General features: G+C 33.1%; 1 protein-coding gene and 1 pseudogene across 1 annotated transcript; both read left to right on the top strand.

The window, feature by feature from the left end:
* The window catches only part of LOC110712786, a 2,983-nt pseudogene extending 121 nt beyond the window's left edge, over positions 1 to 2,862 (top strand).
* Positions 2,863 to 8,845: 5,983 nt separating this feature from the next.
* On the top strand, positions 8,846 to 15,253 carry LOC110712796 (serine/threonine-protein kinase/endoribonuclease IRE1b-like). Its single transcript, XM_021891249.1, has 6 exons — positions 8,846 to 9,556; positions 10,294 to 10,528; positions 11,055 to 12,493; positions 13,020 to 13,192; positions 14,157 to 14,403; positions 14,607 to 15,253. Exons 1-6 carry the CDS (start codon positions 9,405 to 9,407, stop codon positions 15,055 to 15,057), a joined length of 2,697 nt encoding a protein of 898 aa, XP_021746941.1. The 5' UTR covers positions 8,846 to 9,404; the 3' UTR covers positions 15,058 to 15,253.
* The last annotated feature ends 7,576 nt before the right edge of the window (positions 15,254 to 22,829 follow it).

The raw sequence follows: 22,829 nt of genomic DNA, 5'->3' as shown, positions 1-22,829 counted from the left end.
TCAGCAGCACTCCTTTCCTACTCAATGCTCCTTTAAGGTCTTTTACTGTTTTCTTTGTTGTTTTTGTTTCTTTGGTTGTTTGGGTGTTGATCAAATTCATTATGCTAATGCAGAAACTTGAAGTAGCTGATTTCTCGGGGTTGCGATCCAGCAACTGCGTGACATTCACCCGGGAGGCTTCATTTCATGATGTTATAGCTTCCCAGCTAACTACCAAGGTATAATTTATGCTACAGATTATGATTTAGTATGCAGTAAGGAATTTTAGTCTTAACTTTCCCTGATGAGTATGTGTTTATTTTGGTAATCTAGCCTACAGGAGCAGCTCCTGTTAGGGGTGAAACAGTGGCTAAGCTTAAGGTGGCAATCAATGGATTTGGACGTATTGGTAGGAACTTCCTCAGGTGCTGGCACGGCCGTAAGGACTCTCCCCTTGATGTTGTTGTTGTCAACGACAGCGGAGGTGTCAAGAATGTAAGTGTTATTTTCACACAAAGTTAGATAATTGAGATAATGGTTTTTACAGATGACAAGAATATAGGCTTACTATGGATATGAATTTTATATATTTTGCTGTTAATGTAGGCGACACACTTGCTCAAGTATGACTCCATACTAGGCACCTTCAAGGCTGATATTAAAATTATCGACAACGAGACCTTTACTGTCGATGGCAAGCCTATCAAGGTTGTCTCTGGCAGGGACCCTCTTAAACTCCCTTGGGCTGATCTTGGCATTGATATTGTCATTGAGGTAATTTTGTTTTTCAGATTACTTTGATTTTGTGAAGCTGAGACTTTGTAAATCACAGAAAATTATAAATATCAATATAGTAAACTTTTACTATAAGATGAAAGTTAAGTCTCTGGTTGGATAATGGTTTATACCTAGTAAGCTTTAACTATGTCAGATAAATCTCACCTGATTATCTAAATATATATGCAATGCTGTTGTATTACATGTAAATGATTCTGATATGATGGTCGCGTTCTGTAATACATAGGGAACGGGAGTCTTTGTTGATGGTCCTGGTGCTGGCAAACACATTCAAGCTGGTGCCAAGAAAGTAATCATCACTGCTCCTGCAAAGGGTTCTGATATCCCGACCTATGTTGTTGGGGTGAATGAGGGAGATTACTCTCACGATGTTGCAAACATCATAAGGTTTGTAACCCTCAAGTTATTTGTAACTATAACTCCAAAATCTTGTACATCATTAATTCGTACCTTTTTTTTTTCCTCTGTAAATGATTTTTTGATTTTATGTTGGAACATTGTTAAACGTGAAATTGATTAGAAGTTCTCCACAATCTGCAGCAATGCTTCTTGCACCACCAACTGTTTGGCTCCTTTTGTGAAGGTCATGGATGAAGAATTAGGTAATCACTAAACCGTTAATAACCCGATGGATCAATCTAGATATATTTGACAAAATCTCTGCCAAGGAAATATACACTGCCTGTTTCTGTCACCTGATTGTAGCTCGGATCCTATATTAACATAATTAGTATAAATATTAGTAGCTCTTCTTTCCGCTTAGTGATTATTAAATTATACGGAGTATATCTTATACTGGCATTTTCTTGCAGGAATTGTGAAGGGGACAATGACCACCACTCACTCTTACACTGGTGACCAGGTGATGACTCATAAACATCAGTGATTCTATTGAAAAATAAAGTTGGATCTTTTTGATGGTCAATTTATTGCACAGTGTGCTTAATTATGGTATATAGTACTTGGACTTTGAAGATTAGGGCAGAGTGCGGATTGTATCCAATTCATCCAACTAGTTCTGAAATTTCTGTCTGTTTTTAGTTTTTTACTTGCAGTATTAGTCTAGTGAATTGTTTCTCTGATGTCACTTTGAAACTCACTCTATCAACTTCTTAGTAGTAGGCCATACAAGTTTCTTTTTTAGGAAAAGTATGATTTGGTTGATCCTAAATATTTTTTTGTTGGTTTCTACAGAGACTCTTGGATGCTTCCCACAGGGACTTGAGAAGAGCCAGGGCTGCAGCGCTAAACATAGTCCCAACCAGCACAGGTGCAGCTAAGGCTGTGTCCTTGGTCTTACCCAGCTTAAGGGAAAGCTCAATGGCATTGCACTCCGTGTCCCAACCCCTAACGTGTCTGTTGTTGATCTTGTTGTCAATATCGAGAACAAAGGTGTCACAGCTGAGGATGTAAACAACGCCTTCAGGAAAGCAGCAGCAGGTCCGTTGAAGGGTGTGTTGGAAGTGTGCGACATCCCTCTCGTGTCAGTGGATTTCAGGTGCACTGATGTCTCATCTACAATTGACTCATCTCTTACCATGGTCATGGGTGATGATATGGTCAAGGTTGTTGCTTGGTACGACAATGAGTGGGGTTACAGGTGAGTTAATATGATCGAACAGGCACTTATTTTGTGCTCTGAATATTTGTTTTTCTAAATATAATCACACCAAAGATTATTAGCATGAAGATAGTTAGCCAAAAGTTATTTTGTTTATTACATACAATTCATTTAATGTGCTTTGATGGTTTTTGTAGCCAACGGGTGGTGGACTTGGCTCACCTTGTAGCAAGCAAGTGGCCGGGAATGGAGGGAACAGTCCCAAGTGGAGACCCATTGGAGGATTTCTGCAAGGACAACCCTGCTGATGAGGAGTGCAAAGTTTACGAGTAGAAATCAATGTGATCTCCTATATCTTATACCACTTCCACTTCTTTTATTTATTTTTGGTTATTCAGCATTTGGCCTAATACAAAGGCTGCACATTTATATATTTATAACACAGTTGCATCAGCTTCTCATTTTGTAAATTGCCGGCAGCCCATGGCGTAAGAACAATCTATGAGGTTAATAAATCACAGCCACATTCATAATTTCCAATCTGAATCTGTAAAGAACTAGATCTAGATTTTCCAGTGAGTTCTACTAGCACTTCTGAATAAACTTGACCATATGCTAAACCATTTCAACGGGATGGGACTATTCCAAAGAAATTAAACTCTGTGATCTCTGGAGATTATAATATCAGAATCTATTCCACAGACAATTTAAACGCGTTGCTTTGCAATCTGATATACTCAGATAGTTTCCAACATCTAGCTTTGCTAGATACAAGTGCCAAAGACTCCACAAATCAAATTATATCTATAAAAATTGTAAGCTGATGCAGTTCGCGTTTGGATCAGTTAAGTGATTCTACAGAGCAACCACAATCTAGAGTGAACTGAAACACTAAAACTATGTCAAGGTGATTGGCTATCTTGGTAGCTGAGAATGCAGTACAAATTATCCGTGAACTTTCAACACATCAAAGAAAATTCAAGTATTATCATGATAACTCACCTCCATTACTCAGGTTATGACTTGCCTATAACTCACTTTCACTTCAATGAGCCTTCAAGTATATATTCTCCCATACGGAGACTGATAACTCGGATGTGTCATTGATTGGCAGATACAAACAATGCTTAATCGTATGTACATTAGTGGATCTTTGCTCATTAAGAAACCATTAATCTAACTGCGAATAAGTTTGGGTTATGCAGTGACAGTCATATTGATCATTGAGAGATTAAAATAACTCACAATTGAAAGTACAAAAGATTATTAGGTATGTAATAGGGTGAGGATCGATCCCATGATTTTCAGAAATCGGGATGGAAGCTCTAACCACTTGAGCTATCATCGGTATTTTTATGTAACATGTTGTTATAATGTCTATCCAGGAGTCCAAAATTCTAAAAATTTTTACTACCTTCGTGGTATAAAACTATACTCTCTCCATATTTTAATAAGTGTTACATTATTAGTAGGTTTTTTTTTTTTTTCTTTTTTTGGAGAACAAGTAGTTTAACACTGCTTAAACTCTATTACTCATTTACTCCTAGTCCAAACCAAATAGTACAATCTTTATCCGTTCCTTATAAAAAGGGTAAGAACACTGTAATGAACCAAATACATATCCATTCAAGTCTGCAGGTATTTTGGCTCGTTTGCTTGTTTTGCGTAATTTATTGATTATTCTTCATATTTACTTGTAAATTGCATGTATATATTTAATTGATTGATTGCATGTTTATATTTATAATTTGATTGATTCCATGTTTAGTGTAATTGATTGTATATTACTTCAAACTTTGGATTTTTGCCACAACTAATTATATTTTCTGTTGTTCTCATAATTCAATCGACATAACTGGTTCGTTTTGTTTGATAATTAAAAACGGAATACGAGAATTTGAAAACCACAAATATTAAATATTGAATTTTCTGCTGTTAATTTTAATAATATGATGAGTAATTGATGATTGTATGAATTTACATCGCTCGGTATAATTTACTTGTCCTGCTATCAATATGGCACTAATTGAAAATTGATTCGTTTAATTTAATTGTAGGTTGAAATAAATATGGAAGAAATAAATATGAATGTTGATGAACTTAAATTTTGGATTTTTGCCAATTAATTATATCTTTTGTTGTTCACATAATTCAATCGATATAACTGGTTAAATTTTTTTATTTTTTTTTTCGCTAATTAAAAACGAGATACGAGAATCTGAAACCCACAAATGATAAGTTGAATTTTTTGCTGTTAATTTTAATAATATGATGATTGTATGAATACATTGATCGGTATAATTAATTGAAAATTAATTTGTTTATTTAATTGCAGGGTGAAATAAACATGGAAGAAATAAAAATGAATGGTGATGAACTTAAATTCGATTATTACAAGAACCAAATATTGATAACTCACGCAACAAGTGATTTAAAGATATCTCTGGATTACCTTCCTTGTTATCAAGGAGAAAAAGGAGATCATGGGATCATCATGTCATCTTGTAATGGGTTGCTTCTTTGCTCTAATGGTTTTCAAGGAGATAGAGTTGTGTTTTATGTATGTAACCCTGTCACAAAACAATGGGCCTCCATTCCACCTGCCTCCGTTGCCTGTGAATCTGTACGCGGTTTCTCTCCTGTTGGTTTTGTTTGTGATCCCAACTACGATATTGACGACCAAGGAGGTGTTATCTTGAACCCTGCTTGCAGCTTTAGGATCCTCCGTGCTTTCGGATCTTCATATTTTGATGAATCAAAATTTGATGTTGATATCTTCTCATCCGAGACTGGACAGTGGACCACCAGGACCGTTACTCGTCTTGGTGCTTATTGGAACATGATAAATTATTCTCCTAGACGCGTAATTACTTACAAAGGCTACTTACAAAGACAAGCTTCATGTGCAAGTTGGACAAAGTATCCTTGTGTATGATCCCTGCACTTATAAGCTTGAAGCTGACATAGATCCACCTATGGAGAACATATTCTCGGGTTCTCCTGAACCCGTGGTGACATGTAAGTACCAAGCTGATGGCTCTTACAAGATGCATCTTGACATGAATCCACCAGCAGAGACCAACCATGGCTTGAACATGAATCTTGAACATGGCTCTAACTGGAGTCTAGTGAAAAAGGTTAGTTTGAAGTGCACTACTGAATTGACTAACAAGTGCAAGGCGTATGGTGTGCTAACTCTTCATCCTGGCGATCCAAACATGGTGTATCTTAGTCTTAGCTACAAAGGTTTGATTGTTTTATGGAACTTGGAAATCGGGACTTTAGAGGTGGTTGATCAATCTGCTAATAGTGACTTCTACACTTGGGCCGATGCTTTTCTCTTTGAAGTCCCTGCCATCCCGTATTCAATTCCAGAATTCCCATCCCATGAGTAACGATGGATGCTTTTCTCTGTCAAGTCGTCCCTGCTATTCCATGAGTAACGATACTACAACTAGGAACAAATATGTCATGATTTTTGCTTTTACAACTATTTCATTATCTTGTTTAATTCCTTTTTATATTGAACAATTTCAATCAATAAATTTATTTTCTTTTTGAACAATGTTGTGGTTTAAATTGATGATGTATAATGATGTTGGTGCTATGAACTGCTTGAAAGCTTTAGAGATTATTGATTACTCATTCAAGTAAATAATTAACTTTCCTCAAACTTGACATTACTTATTGTCCTTTATGTTGCAGAAAAATGGCCTTTTAAGATTTATGTTCTATACTTCTATGCTTAATATTTGTCTTTCACTTCTCTTATTCTTTATTTAAAGAATTACTAATTGAATGTTTGTACTTTAAACTGATCAATCTTGTGCTTTTGTCACCTATGTTATTATGGGGGTATGAGGATCTGGGGCGTATCCTAAAATTTTGATTAGGGTAGAGTTGGTAGACAACTTGTTAAACCAAATATTTTACAAGTTCATTAGGGTAGATTCAGCGAGACACTTATGAAGTTATGATGAATTACGAAAAGAAGGTTAAGATCGAGCACATAGAAGGGACGCAGTAAGTTATTTTTCGTGTTAGGACTTACTCTGCAAAACCATTCTGCTCCCTTAAAAAGCATGAACACTTTTCTGCATTTGTATTTGATAGAGTTGCTATACAATTAAGGGGGCATTAAGGAAAATGAGAAAATCCAAAGGCTTAGTTCAGATGACTATACAACACTTCCCGAGTTCATTAAATTCATCAAAGAGACGTATGGATTGAACTAATGCTCTTTGCAATTCTGCATGTCTTATTTTGTGATTACATTCGTTTTTTTATTTGATACAACAAGACTAAGGCAGGTGTATTTGGATATAATAGATATATTTACATATGGCATGCTCTTGTTGGATACTGGTGAGAGCTCCTGCCATCATCTGAATTATTGAAAAAAATCCAATCCTAAGATTGTATATCCTGTTCAATTTTCAAAACCATCTCGAAAACATCAAGTGGTAGGATTCCAACCTCAACCTTTTTGTAATAAGTAGCCTAGAAAGAAATAAGGTATGTTAAATCAAGAAAAGAGTACGGAGTGTTATAATAGAGAAACAAATCTAATTCCTAATTCAAATTGTAACTCCCGAGGACAAAGGTCATGTTGATCTTCATCTACACATCAAGCATGTCCTTTCACTGTTCAAAACAGGGGCGGATCTAAATTCAAAGAAACGGGGTCAATTGACCCCTCTTGTATTTAACTAAAAATTATTTTTAACCTTTTTTATAAAATGAAGAAATAATGATTTATTTAACATGAATTATTTAATATGAGAAAAATAATATGCAAATTTTCAGTAATGTATCAATACACATTATTATATGATCTAACTATGTGCAATATAATATTAACGTAATTACACATAATTTGTTATTTTATAAATAATTATACGTAATTTGTTAATGCATAAATAATTTTAATATTATATGTTTTCGGTGGATTTTGAGGTTAGGAAAGGGGAGGGATGAGTTTTTGGTGGTGGGAATGGGGAAGGGGGGGAATATCCCCTTCTCCACCTTAAAACCCACCGAAAATTTGAATTTGTCTTGTTAAAATGAACACCCCCTAAAGGTTGTGTTATTACAAAATAATCAAAAGGTTGTATTACTAAAAAAGAATGGGCTAAAGGTTATATTGTTTTTAGCAATTTTTCAAAAAAAAAAAAAAATGTAGCATCTTGATGTGGGCATGACATGGCGTCGCATAAGACTTTCTTTTTTATTTTTTTATTTTTTCCATGGCATGAAAATATGATATAGAGACTAATAATGTTTAACCTAGCTACTTGAAAAACTTTTCATATATATAACCTCTCTATAATAATGTTTAGTCTAATTGGAAAAACTCTTCATATTCAATTATTCATAACCTCACTATTTAATTTTTTCTTAACTCAACTCCTTTGTAATTGCACAATACTATAAACTCTAATTAGCAAGAAATTTATCACACTAATGGTGATTTCTTGGATTTTAGTATTTATAGATTCAATAAGAATCTAGCAATTATACAGAGTAAGGGTTTGCTCACCTTATTTTCATTTATTTCAAGTCTAATAAGTTCAGATAAGTTAAGTTCAGGAAAAATAAGTTCTGATAGGGGTTGTCCAAATTCAAATTACAACAAAAATAAATTTTGATAAGGTCTAATAAGTTCAGATAAGTAAAAATCAGGTGAATAGAATACACTCTAATATTTCCTCAATTATTATTTGATTTTGTAACATAAAGTGAATAAATTTTACCACCTATTTATCATATTCATTTGTTTTTTTAACTTATAAGTCCATTAAAATAATTACAAGCTAAAAGTTTATTTTAGGTACTTTTTTCTTCTATCTTTTATATTGACTTTATAATTATAAGGTACTACGTACATAATATTCACTCTTTATATTAATCTAAAATTTTAGGTCATTTCCATTTTTATTTTTATTTTTTGCATTTAATCATGTGTAGTATAAATGTAGCTGTATAGTAATATTTTAATAGAAAAAGTATTGATTTTATTTAATTCCAAGTTTCTTTTTCTTGAGAAACAAGAAGCGTTTCTCATGAGGTTAAATATGGAATTACCCCGTGAACAGTTAAGGGTAAAAGCGACTTTTACAAATTCTGTCTATTTTGAAGTTGACAGGCTTGTTAACGCCTTATTCCGACCCTTGTTCAACTCACTACTCACCCCTTGTTCAACTTACCCCCTTTTGGCTTTTGCAGTAGACTCAGTACTGCTACTGCCCAGATTACCTAGTTCCACCTTCGGCGATTACTCGTCGAAAACGGGAGGTCAATCCGAGGTGTCGACCAAAAGAACAACTAACAGTAGGAATAAACTTCAATGGAGGAATCCGAGTTTGAATGGAGAAATTCGAGTTCGATGACACAGAATGGAAGACGGTCACCCTTACCCTTTGGGGTTGACCATGCCATAAATTTTACCCTTTCTTATAGGGTTTTTCGCCGCCGATAATGATTGTTGTCGTCGGTGGAGACGATTTAGACGAAAGAGGAAGAAGGTGGTGTCGGTGAAGACGAAAGAGGAAGGTGATGATGTTGGCGTTTGTTGTTGGTGGAGGTGAAAGACGAAGCTACAATGGAATCCTAACACTGCTATGACGCCGTCTAGATTAGTCCAAGTCATCAACTATAGTGGAGTTTACAGTCAGCACTTCTTCTGATTTTAATACTCGTACCATGAATTTACAATTCTCAATGCATTTTAATTACACAAATGCCATTAGAGATACTCTCCTTGTTTCTCAAGAAGAGAAACCGGGGCACGCCCAACGAATAGAGTCTTACATCCATTCACTTATTAATATTGTTTAAAAAAAATTACCCCTAGGCCCTAGTAAATTTCCCACGGAGGACGATAGGGCGTGGTGGTTCAATCTTGGTATTGACCAGTTGTATTGATTGAATTCGATCTTCCAAAACCCTTCATTTTCTCCTCTCTTTCTTCTTCGATCCCCAAACTCTCTGCTTTAATCTTACCTTCATACTCCTCTAATGCTCTTTATAATACCCTTTTCATCATTATAATTATCAACCGATAAAGATGAAGATGAAATTATGGTTAATTCATGTACTATGGTTGATTGCTTTCTTCTTCCTCTCCATTTTTAAACCATCAATTTCTCAACCTCTCTATTCTCGCTCCTTGGTTAAACGATCTTCTGATCTTTCTTCTTCTGCTCTTCCTTCTTCCAGGTAACTATTAGTCTCTATTTTCTTTTCTTCTAATTTACTAAATTTGTTCATTTCTTGTCAATTTCTTGTTGAATTGGATGATTGGGTGTCTTAATTTTTTGTGGGTTTTTTAAATTTGTGAACCTATATGAACGCAATTGCTGGTTTCAGAACTTGATCTGCCAATTCAATAACAATTATGGGAGAATTTTGGGTGCTTAATTTCTGGAGCTCATTTACGTACCTTTTTGTTCAATTGAAGCTACGTAGTATATGATTTTAAATTTTCCTATATATATATTTTTTTTTTTTGGCAACGAAATTTTCCTAATTGTTGTGATAATTTTTTAGGGTTTACATGAACCCAATTGCCAGTTTCAGTACTTGTTTTGCATTTATGTAAGAATTTGGGGTGCTTACTTTCGAGCTGATTTACTTTCCAATTTTGTTCAATTGAAGGTATATGGTGTTTAATTTTCCTAATTGTTGTGATAATTTTTGTGGGGTTTTTGTGTTTGTGTGGCTATATGAACCAATTGCTACTTTTAGAACTTGTTTTTGTCAATTCAAACATATATATGGAAGAATCTTGGGTGCTTAATTTGAGCTGATTTACTTACCTTTTTGTTTAATTGAAGAGTTGAAGTTATATGATGTTAGTATCGATTATTTCTTATCAGAAACTGCATGCAAGATTACTTGTTTGTTTTTTGTTGAGAGGAGTATGTTTAACATTTACTATGCTATTTTTATGGCAGACGTGAAACTGTGCTTGTTGCTACTCTGGATGGCACTTTATCTTTAGTCGAGATCAATTCGCTTAAGATCCTGTGGTCAATTAAGACAGGACTTCCGATTTATTCATCCTATCAAGCTTCGCATAATATTGATCTTAATTTAGAGAATGTTTCTGGGCTTCGAGATGATACGTATATAGATTGTGGAGATGATTGGATTTTGTACAGACACGACCGTTCTAAGGGCATCATCGAGGTAAATCATGAGCATATATTCAGAAGTATGGTTCTTTTTCACTTTTGTTGGCTGTTTTCATATGATGTACTTAGTTTTTTTTTTTTTTTTTTTTTAGTATTATAGGTCAGTTAATTTAAACTTCAGTATTACATAGAGTATGTTGCTTTGGAATGGTTAGTCATTGAGTAAATTTGAAAGCACCTGATGTGCTATATTACTGTGGAAGAATGATCACGATGTAACATGTGAGAAAAAGTCCAAACAATACTTGAATGTCAAAGCTAATTTTATAGATGGCTTATAAAGTCATTAATTTGATGAGCTGTAAATATTAAAGCCTTCTTATGAATTTTTTGATAGAGTGTAGACATAAAAGATTAATTCTTTAACTATATAGATGAATTAACATCTCATCTAGTTAATTAACCCTTATGCTGTTATGGCTCTTAAATGTAGTCATTCAATGTCTTTAATCTTTATTCCAAAATTCATAAAAATTGCCTTTGATACAGTTGCTAAGTTGCTATTTTCTCATGCATTACAGAGGCTCAAGAGTGCCAAAGATTTGATTAGGGAGACAAAAGGATTATCTAAGAATGGAACTTCTGTAATAAGTCAAATGGCTACTACAGTTTTTGTAGTGGATGCTAAGACTGGAACAATAATTCGTACTGTAAAGTTTTCTGATTCTTCTGGTTTGGGGTTTGAGGATGGTGAAAATCCTGTTATAATTAGAGATGAGGGTAAAAGTCAGATCTCAATTACAAGGACAGATTATTCATTTCTAGCCTACTCAAAATCATCTGGCAAGGTTCTATGGAATGTCTCACTTGCTGAATTTGAGGCCGAGTCTTTTTGTCCAAAGGTGGATAGATCCATAGTGGATAGTTTGCAGGATCAGCTAAGCTCCGTCTACAACGGAAGATCTGAAGCTTGTGAACCTTGTCTAAGACGTAATATTGTATACCGGATCCGTGATCGTGGATTTTCAGAATTAGTTTCGCCGGATTCTGGGGCTGGTCTAGTTAATGACTTGCAAAGATCACTTCCAGGGGACAGGAAGCTTCAACTACCTGGTCCTGGTCATTTGCACTTTCCTGTGCCAATTAGTGAACCACCTGATGCTCATCATGATTTAAATCAGGTTCTGGCTTTGCCAGCTCCTGAAAGCGCCCATTCCTTTGCCCACTCCGAGGTGCTGGCTTTGCCCCCTTCTGCTCACCGTAGCGGATACACTATATATCCTGAATCAAGTTCGAAACATTTTTTCTGGTCCCCAATTTTCTCCGGGCTTATACTGATCACGGCAGTTATTGCTGTTTTTCGAAGTGTCTTTGGTCGAGAACATTCACAGCGTGAGGATTTGAAATCAAAATCTACACCATCAAAGAAAAAGAAACCTAGAAAGTCAGGAATTAACAACACCAATATTAATAGTGCTAAGGGAAGAAATTTCGACGCAGATGATAGCTCTTTGGCTGGATTTTCACCTATTGAAGTGCTTAAAGAGTCCTCTTTTGCTAGTTCAGTTGATGTTCACGTTGGTGGATGGAAGATTGGTAAATTATATATTTCACAATATGAGATTGCGAAGGGAAGCAATGGAACCGCTGTTTTTGAGGGTACTTATGATGGTCGCGCTGTGGCTGTCAAACGTCTTGTGCGTACACATCATGACGTGGCCCTGAAAGAAATTCAGAATCTTATGGCTTCTGATCAGCATCCTAACATTGTCAGATTTTATGGAGTGGAATCTGATACAGACTTCGTTTATCTATCTCTGGAACGCTGTTTATGTAGTTTAAATGATTTGATATCTGTTTGTTCTGAATCTTCACAAGCATCAACAAGCACAGAGACTAGAGTTTCCAGCTCCATGAGTGCGTACACTGCACAATCACTGGAAAAGATAGAGGCCTTCAATGACACCTACTTATGGAAGTCAAATGGATACCCTTCAACTCAGCTGTTAAAAGTGATGAGGTTAGTGATAGACTTCTTTTTTCTTACATCATCATATACTGTCTCAGAAATGTGTTGTCCTGGTTCGAAAACGATAGCAGAGTTAAGTTTGACCAAATTGAAATCTCTTAAAATTCTTGTGCTTTTGCTTATTTATGTTGGCATTGAAATTCTCAATCAAGCAAACAGCGTGACCCTTACAAATTAAATTGTTGATTCCATTTATTTTTGCTTCTGTATAGTTGCCCTACTGCTAAATTACCCATGAGTACTTTACTATCGCTATAAAATGTTTTTTTACTCAAATTCAGCTATAAGTGTTTGGTGGTGTAGTATTAGATGCCCATGAGTTTATTTTCTATGTTTTGTCCAATAAATGAAGTATTAGATGCCCATTTCACGTTAGAATGTTAAGTACACTGCCGCAATGTGGGTACTTGAACTCCTGATTTGATTTGAAGAGCTGTAGTAACATGGATTAAATATATTGTTAAAGCCTCATTGGCTTCTATGTTTAGACACTAAAGCTATTTAAAACTTCTTTCAGAGATGTTGTATCAGGGGTTGCACATCTTCATGAAATCAGCTTAATACATCGAGATTTGAAGCCTCAAAATGTTTTGATAATCAAAGATAAAAATTTCAGAGCCAAACTTTCAGATATGGGCATCAGCAAGCGCCTTCCTGAAGATATGTCTTCCGTAACCCAAAATGGTACAGGTGTGTATTTTGTTTGTATCTACATTTGTGTGGTTAATTGTTCACTTGTAGATGCCTGCTGTATGTTGGCACAATCCCTCACTAGAAGCTCCTCTAATAGAGTTTTTCTTTATTCTCATTTTGTGTTCATAATTACACTCCTCCCTTCTCTTATGCCATTTTCCATCTCCATTTTCCTAACACAACCTCCCCCCCTCCCTAGCTCCCCTATTAGCATGATAAGTTTATCCCTCGTTATAATATTTAGCCCAATCAAGTTCTTAGTTGGCCTCTATAGAAAAAAGTTAAAAGATTTATAGAATAAAAATGTACCCTATTATATTAATTGTTAAATATTGTCACAATAGGCAATAGCACTAAACAAAGCTCTATACATATATACTCATTTTTGTCTTTTATTGATGCAACCTTTTTCAACTTCTATTTAAAAATAGGAGCTCTTTCTCATGTCCATTAATCAATTAACAATGTTTCAAATAAAAGTTTAATTTCACCCAAAAGCATTGTCTTTGACTAAAAGTCCCATTTTATTCACTTAAAAATCAGCTAAAGCCTATTTTTTTTCTTCTTCTTTTTTTTTTTTGGAAAGTTTTTATTATTTACTTTTAATCCACCAAAATCTACTATGAGTATCTTGGTTTTTATATTATTTTTATTCAACCAAACTAATAAGTAATACTCAACCATTGGCAAAATTCAACTATTTTGTGTTATAATAAAATGTATTGAGGTATCGACCCCTTATCTCAAATTCTTGACTTGACACTAATAATATTGATACTCTGTTGTCAATTGTTATAAAATCTCAGTAGTATTTTATCTATAATTTTGTAAAGTATTGAGTTATAAATCTAAGTTTTATACAAAGTACTTGAATATATTATACTCCGTGATTATGTAATATTAGTTTGGAATAATTCTGTATGCCACCTATACTTAAGAGCGACTTGACTTTAAATTGTAGGCAGTGGGAGTTCGGGCTGGCGAGCACCCGAGCAATTACGTGAGAGTCGCCATACGCGTGCAGTGGATTTATTTAGTTTAGGTTGTGTTCTCTTCTTCTGTCTTACAAAAGGCAAACATCCATTTGGTGAAAATTTTGAGCGGGATGCCAATATTGTAAAGAATGAAAAGGATCTATTTTTGATCGAAGATGTTCCAGAAGCTTTGGATCTTATTACTAATCTCTTAGATCCTAATCCAGAATTGAGGTAAAGACTTCCTTTTCATTTTTCTTATTTTTACTTTTTTGTCTTCAAGTCGGCTTTACTTGTATAATTGTTTATTGTTAAGTAGTAGTTGGTTATTGTATCTTTAATCATGGGTGATTATAGTCCATTTCCTTGTTATTATGTTATTGTTGTTTGGCTAAATTTTCATACACCTAAAACAAAATTTATATTACTTATTGCAGACCAAAAGCTGATGTGGTATTGCATCATCCATTATTTTGGGACTCTGAAAAGCGACTCTCATTTCTTCGAGATGCCAGTGATCGTGTAGAGTTAGAAGATAGAGAAATCGATTCTGACCTCTTGAAAGCGTTGGAATCCACTGCAACCGTGGCCCTGGGCGGAAAATGGGATGACAAACTTGAAAGTTCATTTCTCACCAACATTACTCGCTACAGACGGTACAAGTATTACAGTGTTCGTGACTTACTTCGTGTTATACGTAACAAGTTAAATCACTATCGAGAGCTCCATATTGAGATTCAGGAAGTATTAGGGTCAGTTCCCGAAGGATTTGATAATTACTTCAGAGATCGATTCCCAAAACTTCTAATCGAGGTTTATAAAGTGATATATGAATACTGTCATGAGGAAGAGTTACTTGGCAAGTATTTTAGAAATAGTTTGTTGTAATTAACCCCACGTTACCGCCTGGTTATAAATTTCCATGTATATTTGTTATCTTTACGTTTTTGTATACATATATGATTGATATGTAAATGTTTTGTTGTAAGACTTGTAACACTATTGTTTGATACGGGGGTCGTCTTATGAGTAGAAGTGTCAAAACCGAACCGATTCGAAAAAAAACATTCGTTTTGAATTGTAACCGATTCGATTTGACTCGAGAAATTCAGGATCCAAATTCGATCTGTAACCAACCCGAACTTAATCCAAATTCGAATTTAACCCGATTTTGAACTTAACTCGGCACCGATTTGGCCCGACTTGAACTCAACCCGAACCCAATATGACCCAACTTGAGCTCAAACTGAACCGATTTTACCCGACTTGAACTCAACCCGATCCGAAAAGACCCGACAAATAACCGATTTAATCCTAACTGATAGTAACCCGACCCGATTTTAACCCGACCATAATTTTAAACCTTACCGATTATTATTGACCTTTTTTTTAAGTTCTTATACTACTATATATTTACAAATTTACTAATCTAATATATATAAATAAAGTAGGAATTTTTGGAGAGCATTCGGAGGCCACGTAAGAAATATACTTATTTCGACAAGTAAGAAGAAAGATTTGTATTTTATTTTTGAATTAAAAAAATATGTCGCCACCTAGATAAAAGTAACGAATTAAATTTGATATATCTAAAATTTTAATGCCACGTAGATTATAATCCACGAATTAAATTATTTTAATGAAAAAAAAATAAAGTAAAAATATAGGAAAAGATAAATTTATTAATTCAATACTACGAGTATAAGAAATCCCAAAAAAAATATACTAAGAAATATTTAAATGATAAATGCTTATAATATAGTTTGATACCTATCATTATAAGATAAATTTTGATAGTATTTATGATAAGAAATAAAAATTGTAAAATTTGTGATACCTACCATTATAAATTGGCACATCATATGACACAAACAAAATTTCGTATCAATAAAAAACCCCATCAAGCGAATTTTGTGTTAGTAATTTTGTGTTAATTTTTGGTCATCAATGGACGGGTAATTTTTAGTTTAATTTTTAAAATCCTATGTTTAAATTAGTATTTCTAATTATTACTTACATTGTATTAATTTGGGATACTCAACGATTGTATATTTATATGTTTATGTTTTATTTACTAAATATTTTTTTACATGCAGATCTAACACATCATACGACACAAATAAAATTTCGTATCAATACAAAGCCCAATCAAGCGAATTTTGTGTTAGTAATTTTGTGTTAGTTTAGGTCATCAATGTCCGGGTAATTTTTAAAATCTTATGTTTAAATTTATATTTGTAATTATTAGTTACATTGTATTTATTTAGGATACTTAACGATTATTTGTTTATGTCGCCATCTAGATAAAAGTAACGAATTAGATTTGATATATCTAAAAATTTAATGCCACGTAAATTATAATCCACGAATTAAATTATTTTAATGAAAAAAATAAAGTAAAAATATAGGAAAACATAAATTTATTAATTCAATACTACGAGCATAAGAAATCTAAAAAAAAATATACTAAAAAATATTTAAATGATAAACGCTTATAATAAAGTTTGATACCTATCATTATAAGATAAATTTTGATAGTATTTATGATAAGAAATACAAATTGTTCGTTAACTATAATTAAATTAAAATTTGTGATATCTACCATTATAAATTGACACATCATACGACACAAACAAAATTTCGTATCAATAAAAAACCCCATCAAGCGAATTTTATGTTAGTAGTTTTTTGTTAATTTTTGGTCATCAATGGCCGGGTAATTTTTAGTTTAGTTTTTAAAATCCTATATTTAAATTAGTATTTCTAATTATTACTTACATTGTATTAATTTGGGATACTCAACGATTATATGTTTATGTTTTATTTACTAAATGTTTTTTTACATGCAGATCTAATACATCATACAACACAAATAAAAATTTCGTATCAATACAAAACCCCATCAAGCGAATTTTGTGTTAGTTTTAGGTCATCAATGTCCGAGTAATTTTTAAAATCTTATGTTTAAATTTATATTTGTAATTATTAGTTACATTGTATTTATTTAGGATACTTAACGATTATTTGTTTATGTAATGGCATACGATTAGATGTTGTATACTTAATATATGGATGACTTTGGTTATTTTTGGAGATGATGAAAAAATTCCAATGCATAGATTTGATTTTATATCGCAACAATTTTTCATTTATTGGTAAATATATTGATTTATTTTATATAAATATAAAGATTTAATTTATATCAATTTCAGTTTGGCTAACATAAGTTATCCATTGATGTAGTTGGTTGGTTGTGGACGAGGTTGGTGATTCTATCAAAATAAAAGATATGGTAAAACAATGAATAATGATTTAGGATTTAAATTATTAAAAATTTATCATTTCATATTAAAGATTTTATATAACGGAAAAAATATCATATTTACAATTTATTTATATTTAATAAATTCATTATAAATAGTAAAAAAAAAAATATTAAACTTTTGTAATTGCACGGGCTTCCATCTAGTTATTAATAAGTTAGAAAGTCTAAAACTCTAACAAAATCTTATACAAATTGAATTAGTAATAAAGCAAACTAATAGTACGTACTTGTAGCCTCATGAGATTAAACAATTGAAGAGTAGTTACTAAAAAAGAGGACATTCTTTTTTGTATATCACTATATGTGAGTATGTGACTATCATCTATATATCAATCTATCAATCTATCACTAGTTCATTACTAATCGTTTCACTTATGTACGTAGGTATGATAAGTCATCGATAATTATTCAATTTAAATTTGGCTCCAAGATAAATATTACACAAGAATTGATTGAATGAGAAAACTATTTTTTTTCGCATTTTGTAATAATTAACCCGTAAATCTCTGTTACTCACTGTGAGAGAAACGTTTTTGTTTCTCACAATGGCAGTTTCGTAAATGAAATGTATCACCGTGACTAAAGTGGTACAATTTTACCATCCATTTCGTAAATAAAATGTACCACCGTAACTAAAGTGATACATTTTATTTACGAAACTGCCACTGTGAGAAACAAAAACGTTTCTCACAGTGGGTAATGGGGGCACCCTCTTAATTAACCATGCAATATGAGAGATGACAAATAAATGACTTGATATCGACCCAATAATAAAGGAAAAATTCAATAATTACTCTAGTCTAGAAATTACCTTATTTGGATATTGAATTTGGTCAACTCGACCAAAATCTAGACAAACACAGAAAGGATTTGAATCGAAATTGACCAAATATTGAACCAACCTTGTCTTAATCAAACCGAACTTAACCGAATTGAAATCATCCGAACCAAAGTCAACCCAACCTAAATTACATTAATGCCTAATACCAAAAAAAAAAAGAACAACTAATGGAAAACCAAGGCACTGCTACTGAAAATTTCCATTCAACAGAAGAGAATGATCTGCTGGATCGTTCTAAAAAGAAACCGAAAAGAAAGGTCAATCATCTGATTTTCAATAATGATAATCATTATGATGAAACTATGGCTGAGGCAGAGGGAGAAAACATGAGAAATTCCATGGAAATTGCTGAAGAAATTAGGGTACCACAAGGACATGGAATCTCATTCAGATATTTGATGAATAAGGAACCTGGATCCAAAATCATTGGTACCAACCTGCATTCCAACTTTGCCAGTTGAGTATTTTGACATTAACTTTCTGAACAAGATAGGATCAAAGATTGGTAAAGTACCCAGGGTTGACAAAACCACTGCTCAAGCTGAACGTGGACGATTTACGAGGCTAAGTGTGGAGATAGATTTATCGAAACCTCTATTGCCAAAATTCTGGCTTAAAGGGCGAATATGGAGAGTTCAATATGAAGGCATTCGCATGGTGTGTTTCGGTTGTGGAAAATTAGGCCATGTAGAAGAGGATTGTCCATTGCATAAGATGGAGGGGAGTAATGCCTCAATGATTGTCCATGATAATCCATTACATAATCAGGAACCGAGACCTGAAGAGAAAGAAGACTTTGGATCATGGATGTTGGTGAAGAAACCAGGAAGAAAAAAGTACAATAAGCCGGACAAACCCCTCCAAGGTGGTGAACGAGTCAACTCGGGTGAGGCAAGGGTGGCTGACAAGGTGGGGATTGAGTCAACTCGTGGCTGACAAGGCAGTTGCTAACTAGTGCGAGTTGGGAAGCTAGAGTGGCCCATGTCTATCGAGATGGTTGGCCAACCGCGGAGTTGTTCAAGACTCTCAATGAGTTTATTTCAATGATGTTTCGTTAGAATTTTAGAGGAGGACTTTAGGGGCGTGGCTTTACCACGTTTTATTCCTCCGTAATAGCGTGCTTTGTTTGTAGTTTGCTAGTTTTCCTTTATTTTCTTTGGCTTTGTTCCTCGTTTGAATTAAAAAAAAAAAAGTTATCAATCAGAGCAATAACTCTTTTCCCTCTCAATAGAAACTCAAACTTTTATCATCTTTAGCTCATCAACAAACTAATACACAGAGATGTGATCTAACCTTTCCTCTTGCTTTCTCTACTTCTACCAACAATGAACTACTAATTACTACTATCACTATTAGCATGATTCATATGATTCTCATGGAGATGATTCATATGATTACTTTCGCCACCTCCAACACCGCCACCACTTCCACCACCGCCTCCTCTACTGTCACTACTATTACTACCATTATTCCCATTCAATTGCGAAAGCTCGAGCTGAATCTTCATCATAAACTTCATCCTCTGCAACTCCAACTCCTTAGCAAACTTCATCCTTTGCATCTCCATCTCAACAATGTGCTGCAATTTTGCGCTCTCAGCCACCTCATATGCCTTCCCGAATTCATAATCGCCCTCGTTAAGTCCCTCACCGTAGCTTCCCCACACCTTCACAGCAACTTGTCTGACAAATCCACTCCAAATCTTTAGATTTTAGTAGAATGAATGTATGACAAATCCAGTAACTTGTGCATTTGAAAACCATGGTCTTCGCTCGTTAATGATTTAGTAACCAAGTGATCTTGTCCATGCTTTACATTCTGTATATTACTTTCTCCCTCCTTTTCTACCCACCCAACTGCAGAATCCATGTCCAATGATAACTATGTAATGGCCAGCCACATGTCTTTTTTTTTTTTTTTCTGATTTCGATTAAAACTCAGAAAAACCCTTTTTTTGATATGCATATGGAGCCTCTCCCGCAAGTGATTAGTGGAATCACTATCGTATTCTTCATCAATCGGACATCTCTCCGTATGTTTTATAAACATAAAAAAAAAAAAAAAAAAAAAAAAAAAAAAAAAAATCAAGTGGCAAACACAAATTAAAGTTATTAAATTCTAACAGTGATTAGAAGGAGAAAAACCAAAAAGAAGAATAAAAATTTCACCCTTAGCAGTAGGTTTCCTATAAGAGGATCTTTGGAACAAATATTGGTAGCGAGAAGTTGATCTTGCGACGGCTATTCTTTTCCGATATTCTGTGGCTAACACTCCGGCGTGTCTGGAGCAAGTGTCTGATTCAAAAGTGCACTATAATAAGCATTTCTTAATCAATAACATGATACTAAAACAGACACCATGAATGACACGTGTCACTTTTGTAATTTTCCCTCCAAAACTGTTTTCTCCATTTTTTTAATATTTTTTTTTTTTACTTTTTATTGTAAATATATACTTTATATATATTCATCAAATCATTTGATTGTGATTCACTTTCCTAATAAAAATACATACATATATATATATATATATATATATATATATATATATATATATATATATATATATATATATATATATATATATATATATATCTTTTATTGTATATATTGTTATTATTATTATTATTATTATCTAAAAAAACAGACAAAGTCATACAACCTACAATAAATTAGAGGGAAGTCGAGAAACAATCTGGGCCCCCACTCCTCTAGCTATAGCAAAGCCTACCCTAGTGAAGATATGAGCTGCAGCACGAGCCCCAATGTCTTGTGTCGTCGAGAACCTCTGAACCCGCTTCAGCAACGCAACAGTCTCCTTCTCTAATCCCCCAAGTGAACAAAAGGAGAAAGGAATGAAACCATATCCAATCAGCCGACAACTAGCTTCATATTTCACCCGCTTTCGATGAGCCGCATCAGCCACAACCCGTCCAGGAACAAAGTCAGATAGCCCTATCTATGTCAAAGGAGAAGATCATGTTAAATCCACACATACATCGTGACCATGATCCCAGGAATACTATACTATTCAATTATTATTATTATTATTATCATTATTATTATTATTATTATTATTATTATTATTATTATTATTCTATATCTATACTATTCAATCTATAACGTAATTAAAACAGACATTAGGAAGAAATCGACTCTAGAAATAACACGTGTCGCAATTTGGTACTGTTTTTTTCCTCTAAGTTTTTTTTACACGGTGACATCAACTACTTATTGTAAAATATACTAAAAATATTCACCAAATTAAATCATTCACTTACTTTAACAAAATATATATGTATTTTGTGATTCACATGTTTTGCATAAAAACTATTCTAACGTCTATTACTTTGTATATATATGGAGTATATATTATTTCCTAATCCTTATGCAGTATTTTATTCCTTCAAATCTTCAATATATTATATATGCAATAATTTTGTAACAAAAATATAAAAAAAAATTATGTGTTTTAGAAAAATTGGTTCATACTTGATTATTACTATTACTATTATTCCCTAAGATTTCTTTTGTTATTCATATATTCTCTATTTAAAAATTTCAAAATGTTTTAATTTCTTATTAGGAAATGGCTTCCTAATAGCATATTTTTTTTTTTACAATATCAATCTTATTTGATTTATTTTTCACTTTTAGTTATTTTGTATACAAAAAGCACGACAAATTAGATATGTTTTCCACTATCCTAAATTGTATTAAATACACTGTAATAATTATTTATGTTACAATCTCATAGTGTTTAATATACAATTATAAAATACTTAATTATTTAGTTAATAAAAAGAAAAACGATATCAATTTATCATTAAAATTTTAAACTTATTTGTCTAATTACTCTGTCGTTATTATATTTCATGTTTCATTTCATTATATACATAAAAAATAAAAGAAAAAAAATAATATGGTTATATATTTTGTCCACATGCATTATACAAAATATTTTATTTTTGTTTTTTAAAATTTTTGTGTTGAAATATAAAAAATAGTGAAATTAATTATCGTGCATGGCATGAGACCTAATCTATTAAGCTAATATATAATTATGCAAGAATAAGAATAGAAGATGAATGATGGCCTGGCTTCTCATTGAACAGCGAACCAAAATATATAATACAACCCTAGGAAGATCAATCAACTATAGCTAGCAAAACTACCAAAAATATATCCTAGATACAAGATAATGTTTTCCATAAATATCCTAAATATATCTCAATAAATTAACATATTCTAAGGCCTTGCTTGGACTGGGAATAATATATTAAGGGGTAATAAAAGTCAAACTTGAAAAAACATAACTAATTAGAGGTGTTATTGTAGGAGGCATGATATTTACAAATGAAATAAAGTAATTGTGCCATGAGGAAAAGAAAGAGATGGAGGAAATATTACCCTCATAATGAGAGTAATAGTTACCCACCTTTCCCCTAGTGTAACTACTACCCCCCAAATAAGGGTATTAGTTCTTTTTTTCACC

Source organism: Chenopodium quinoa, unplaced genomic scaffold, assembly GCF_001683475.1.
Source record: "Chenopodium quinoa cultivar QQ74 unplaced genomic scaffold, ASM168347v1, whole genome shotgun sequence".
Lineage (NCBI taxonomy): Eukaryota > Viridiplantae > Streptophyta > Magnoliopsida > Caryophyllales > Amaranthaceae > Chenopodium > Chenopodium quinoa.
This window is presented reverse-complemented; position numbering and strand designations above follow the sequence as displayed.

What these genes read in the sequence shown, in the direction of transcription:
- LOC110712796 (XM_021891249.1), top strand. Translation starts at nt 9,405, where the DNA reads ATGAAGATGAAATTATGGTTAATTCATGTACTATGGTTGATTGCTTTC. An exon ending in CAGCTGTTAAAAGTGATGAG is followed by an intron (nt 12,494 to 13,019) that starts GTTAGTGATAGA and finishes AACTTCTTTCAG; the next exon opens with AGATGTTGTATCAGGGGTTG. An exon ending in GATCCTAATCCAGAATTGAG is followed by an intron (nt 14,404 to 14,606) that starts GTAAAGACTTCC and finishes TACTTATTGCAG; the next exon opens with ACCAAAAGCTGATGTGGTAT.